The sequence below is a fragment of the Alligator sinensis genome, unplaced genomic scaffold (genome assembly GCF_000455745.1).
Source record: "Alligator sinensis unplaced genomic scaffold, ASM45574v1 scaffold395_1, whole genome shotgun sequence".
In the NCBI taxonomy this organism is placed as follows: Eukaryota; Metazoa; Chordata; order Crocodylia; family Alligatoridae; genus Alligator; species Alligator sinensis.
In genome coordinates this window covers 1,251,008-1,256,919 of record NW_005842232.1, presented here as the reverse complement: position 1 = coordinate 1,256,919, position 5,912 = coordinate 1,251,008, and the positions used below count along the sequence as shown (strand labels likewise).

The 5,912-nt window shown below is 41.4% G+C and overlaps 1 protein-coding gene across 1 annotated transcript in view; it reads right to left on the bottom strand.

Annotated features, from left to right (window-relative positions):
* CD99 (CD99 molecule (Xg blood group)) overlaps nucleotides 1-5,912 on the bottom strand; it is a 50,981-nt gene that overhangs the window by 15,635 nt on the left and 29,434 nt on the right. Inside the window, exon 7 of the mRNA XM_014521624.2 lies at nucleotides 4,282-4,335. Within this exon, the coding sequence (XP_014377110.1) occupies nucleotides 4,282-4,335 (54 nt within the window). The remainder of the gene's footprint in view (nucleotides 1-4,281; nucleotides 4,336-5,912) is intronic.

Sequence of the window (5,912 nt, the reverse complement as noted above, 5' to 3'; positions counted from 1 at the left end):
TAGGCTCGTCTCTGGGAAGTGTTGTGTAAATTACCCTTGAGGATCAGGACTGAGAGATTGGAGAGAGAGTGGCCCTCCTGTGAGAAATGTGCCCCCACCGGTAGTTGGGTGTTTCTGTCTTTGATGGATTTCCGGTGTGCATTCATTCTGGTGCACAGTTGTTGTCTGGTCTCTCCTACATATCTTCCATCAGGGCATTTGGTGCATTGGATGAGGTATACTACATTTCTGGAGGTGCAGCTGTAAGATCCTGGGATGCGTTTTGTAATGTGCGGCTCTGCCCAAAAGCATGCACAATAAGAATTAGTTTCATGCCCTTCATAGATTGTAAGGCTGGAAGGGACCTCAGAAGATCATCAGGTCCAGCCCCCGCACCAGGCAGGATAGACAAGTGGGGTCAGGTGACCCCAGCAAGGTGACCATCCAGTCTTCTCTTGAAGATCTCCAGAGTACGTGATTGCACCACCTCTGGAGGGAGCTTATTCCACAGTCTGGACACCCTGACTGTGAAGAAGTTTTTCTTAATGTTGAGCCTGAAACAGTCTTCCAGGAGTCTTCCTGCTAATTTATCTTGTTTCCATAGGTTTTAATGACCCCTCTATTTTAATAGTCTTTAATTTTGCTGTCTGTTAGCCATTCCTGGTAATGTCTCTCTCTCATTTTACAGCCCTATGACCTTTTTTAGCTCTAGCTGGCTAAAAACCTTAACTCAGGGGTAGAAATGACTGACAGTGAAGTATTAGAGGCACTGTCAAGACACTAAAGACTGGAGGTTTTGTTTTATGAATTTGAATAAGAGATACATTTGACTACAGGGCTAATGAAACAATATCTTTTGACAATTTTGACCAATTTTTGCTTTAAAAAGCATTTTAAGCAAAAGGGACAAGAAAAAAAATCCAAATGTATTTCTAATGTACTTATTTCTATATTATCCAAGCGCCAGTGTTCATAGTTCTAGTAGTAGACTACAGTATTTCAGCCAAACCTGCAATTATTCTTTCCATGAATTCCATTACTGCTAATGGTTGAAAACTTATCTGTGTGCCTGTAGTATTCTTTCTTCTGGGAAACTCTAGGATTCTTTCCTAGTCAGATAAACTTGTCCATCTTTTGTAAGGATGGACATAGGAAGAGTTATCCAAAGGCAATGGAGAACTATTTGCCCTTATTCGCACTGAGCATTAGCTGCAGTTAGTGTGAAACCCATATTCTAACCTACTCAGCCCTGATCCCAGTCACCTAGGATAGATTTAAAGGACCTCCAAACATTGGTCAGAAGTTTTTATTTATGGTCAAGGTCTGTAGTTTTTCTTGTAATCTTGGTGGAAATGATTTGATGGTATTGTTGAGTTTTTTGGTGAAAAGGGGAGTAGGATCTTCTTGTAGTTCTTTGTAGTAGGTGGTGTCAGAGAGCTGTCTGTTGGCTTCCTTTATGTAATCCTCACGGTTTAGGATGACTATGGCTCCTCCTTTATCTGCTGATTTTATTACTATTTGGTGGTTAGATCTTAGAGATTCTATGGTCTTTTTCTCTGGTAGAGAGAGGTTGTTGTGGTGGCGTGTGTTGCTGATTATTTCATTGTTCATTCTTTCCCTGAAGTAGTCAATGTAGCGGTCAAGGTTAGGGTTTCGTCCACTGCGAGGTGTCCAATCTGATGTTTTTTTGGGTTTTTTGGCATTAATCTTTTCTTGAATGTTGTCAGAGGATGAATTGTTGTTGGGAGTGGGTTCAGTTTGGTCGTGGAAATATTCTTTGAGGCGCAGGCGTCGGAAGAAAATTTTCTGAAACATTTCCAAAACGTTTTGGATACCACGTTTCATTTTAGAGATATTTCAGAGCCTTCCATTTTGATTCAGATTCGGTGTTTTGGATGCCGAAATGACCCAAAATACCTCCAAAATGAAATCGCTGCCAAAATTTTGCACAGCCCTACTTTATAGATTTCTTCAGCCTGTAGGGAGTACAGGCCACCTGAAAATCTGTGGCTATGACTTCGAAATTTCTGATGTACAACTGTATTGCACTCTGGGACACAAGGATTAAGGCAAGTCTAAAAGGAGACAATTAGCAATTAATTTAAGGAAAAATATACTACTATTTTCTTCCACTAGTTTTGTCTCTCTCCACAATTAAATTTTCAAATGCACTCATGAGAATGTCAATATTCACAACATGTTAATATTTTTAATCCTTACAGCAGATTCCATATTTTAATGGTTAACATTTTCACCTGGGTACTATCTTCCAGCTTATTTGCAAGTTTGGTCACAGTGGCACCATGAAGACCTTAAATATTATTCTGAAAATGGTAAATAATCAGGGACAAAGTAAAGCCAAGTGGAATAAGTGTGCTCTTGAAATACAGAGGAACTAGAATTATAGGAAAGTAACTTGCTTTTCAATTTTCATAAGCAAAGATCACCTAGTTTATTTTCCAAACATCTTAATCATTTTCCAGGCTAGCCATGTTCCAGTTTGGAAACTATACTGTATAGTATGGTTGTCAAAGATATGGCCCAAGTCAAATCCAGCCTGCAGAGCCCCATCATTCAGCCTCTCATACTACCCTTGGTCTTGAGTTGACCCACACACTGTTTGTCCTGGCTGGTCTGGAACCTATGCCACCTGCTCCAGCCAGTCCAAGGCCTGTGCTGCACACTGTGTCTGCCCTGACCAGTCTAGGGTGGGTGCCCCATGCAGCATGTGTTCCAGACTGCCTCGGATGGGTGCTGCATGCACTGGATCTGACATGCAGGAGGGGTCCATAGGCCCAAGGGGGGCAGCCTCGCACCATTCATCTGGCCAACAGGGCCAGATGAGTTCAAGATGCCAATTGTGTGACTAGTAACCTACCCACTGAAACTTTATTTGGTAGGTCCAAAGCAAAATATAGTACAGACAGATCCCAAGCACTGTGTTCATTCTGCTAGAGGGAAGAGACCCATAATGAAAAACAAAAAACTAAGATGGCAAGTGAAAACAGGTTTGTTCTCTCTCTTTTTATGTGCCTCAGGTTCCAGTCAAATGTATTTGTTCAGTAGAATTTTTTTTTTTCTGAGATGCAAACTACAGAAGCCAGCTGAAAATATATCCTGTTTCACTCTGGCTTTAAAGTATTTCTAGAAAGAGAGAGAGAGAATACGTGCAAAACATATGTACATCTCCCAGCAATGCCCTTCACTGAATTTCAGATATCCCCCCACTACCTGCAACTGCCTGCTACTCTTTCCTCTTGCCTTTTGGTGAAAAAAGATTCTACCAGGATATTGATACATCCTGAACCAGTTCAATAAAATGATTTAATCTAACAGAAGTCCTCAGAGGGCCATGGAGATAGAATTTTATTTTTCCTCTTAATGGCTTATCTGAATTCAACACAAATAAGCAGTGACCAAAACCCTGAGTAATTTTATTAAATGCAACCAAGTCACTTACAGGCCTAAAAGCCATTGACTTGCAATGGCTCTCAGACTATTAAACCACTTGAGCTCAGCACTGCAATATTTTTAGATGCCTTGACTCCAAGTAGAGTTGCCCCAAATTGTGTACCTAGACTCCCATTCCAATAGAATACCCATTCCAAATCAGGCTAAAAGACTTGGACCTAGGTCTCCACAATGAATGCGAGTGCTTTATAAATGGACATTATACTATATAGGACACCACAACTTGGCCACACTTGGTCAACAGTGTTGTGTGTTGGATAATGCACGCTCAATGCAGGTTTACTAGATGAGGCCTTGAAAGAAAGGTAAGCAAGGAAATGCCTATGTCAAAGATCCTGACAGGGCCTAGCCAAAAGTCATGGGTTCAAAAAGTCAAAGCTGTCAAGACTCAGTGACAAACTTAAGCACCTAGGAATACTCAAAATGATGGGGATAGGCAAGAGCTACAGGACTAGTATTTTGAACTCAGTAAGATGCCACTGTCAGTAAGACACCAAAAGCAGACTTTGTGAATTTGGCCCTATGGTTCTCTGAAAGTTTTACCCAATACTTGTGCTTCTTCCCATCCTCCAAGGTGTAGCACAAAGGAAGTATTTTTGCAAGAAGTATTTTTGGTAACTATTAGAATCTGCTTTGAGACAAATCTACTCCATCAGTAGCCCGAATAGCATTAACAAAGCTATGGCCAATCTCAGTACAGGACAAAGACTCAATGAGATTGAAACCTGAACTGATTACTTACCCCTAAAATGGAATGTTTAATGGAAAGCCGTATCATGGCAATAACCTAAAATAGGAATGCTATTCTAGTATTAACAAAAAAATTCTTACCACCACCATTGCCAGTGCCTCCAGGGTGAGCAGGAGGAGGTTTCCTTGGGTCACCTATTAACAAATACAAGACAACAAGAAAGCCTCAAGATTGAGAAGAAAAGAAATGAGCTGAATAGTCCTACCCCCAAAATGCTATTCCTGCACTGCTTGGTTTTCATTCCCAGTCTGCCTCCCACGTACACCTGTACTGACCATTATGTTCATTACTGACTGTCTACTGCAATTATGACTCAGACAGATTCAGGCTGAAAAGTTTCCAAAATAATGGATTAAAAAAAAAAACAAAAAAAAACAAAAAAAACCAAAAAAAAAACAATTCAGAATGAAGAAGGTGGGAATGAAAGAATGCACCTCTTATAAATGCTGCCTATTGCGATGCTCCATTCACAATACAATATGTATTGCGATATGTATCCACAGGAAAAAGAGCAGTTCACCCAGCCTCAAAGCAACTCCCCCCCTCCCCCCCCGAATTGTACTTAACCATCACCTTTGGAGGGAGATACCCCCATCCCTCCCTTCCTGTCTAATGACAAGCTGGATGATCAGACAGTCCACCTAGCTGCCAGTACCAAGGTGGCCTCTCCTTCCCTATGCACATGTGGCCCACTACCATAAAGATGGCACCCTCACCTTCTGCTTTCAAGTGCCATGGCTTTCCAAAGGGGGAAAGGTAATCTATTCATTTTGCCTAGATTTTTGTTCAGAACCAACCCCCAAATAAAAGGCAAAATTAAAAGGATACCAAACTGGGAATAACATCATAGTAAGTGCCACTTTTCATTTATCTTTTTGCTCCTAAAAAAACAACCACCACAAAAAGCAAACTAACAACAACAAAAACCAAAACACATAACACACACATAAAACCCCCAAAACAACAACCCCCTCAAACAAACACAACCCCCCCCCAACAAAACATGCAACCACTTTTAAATACACATGACTTTAAAAATGATCTAAAGAGAATATTGTATCATAAGTACTATTTGTGTAGTATTAAATACACAACATGCAATAGGCAAAGAACAGTGTTTATAGAATAAAAAGCCTACATTAATGGTGCTCAGTCTTCAAGCCCTGTTGGCCTGCCTGGATCAGGCAGTGCACTGGCCCAGCCTCACCAGCATACTTCGACTGAGCTGCAGGGTGACCCTGCACACTGGCCGCATTGCAGACTGTTGATCTAGCATGCAGGGGTACCTGGGCCTGTGGTGCTCCCCATGGGTCTTGAAATTTGCCAGCAGAGAAACAGCAATTAACATTGCCACTACTTCCCTACCACCAAAATGCTAGACCCTGGGGAGCCCCAGCACTGAGGGGCTGGAGGTTGAGCACCACTGGCCTCCATCATGAAACCCACCCACTCAGTAGATTCTACAAGAGTGCAGTTTGTGAAGAACAGCATTTCTTCTCTGCCTGGCTATTTGGAAGAAACAGAGACTTGGTTCTTTAAAAGAAAAATGAAAATTAAAATATTTTAATATATACTGAGGGGTGTTGGACAAAAGGTTTATGACATGGTTGCCTGCAACTTCAGAGGACTGAATGCAGTGACCAGTGAGGTCTCTTCCAGTCTTTTGTTCTTAAGATGGCAAAAATAAACCACAAGTGGGTCATGAAGTAAG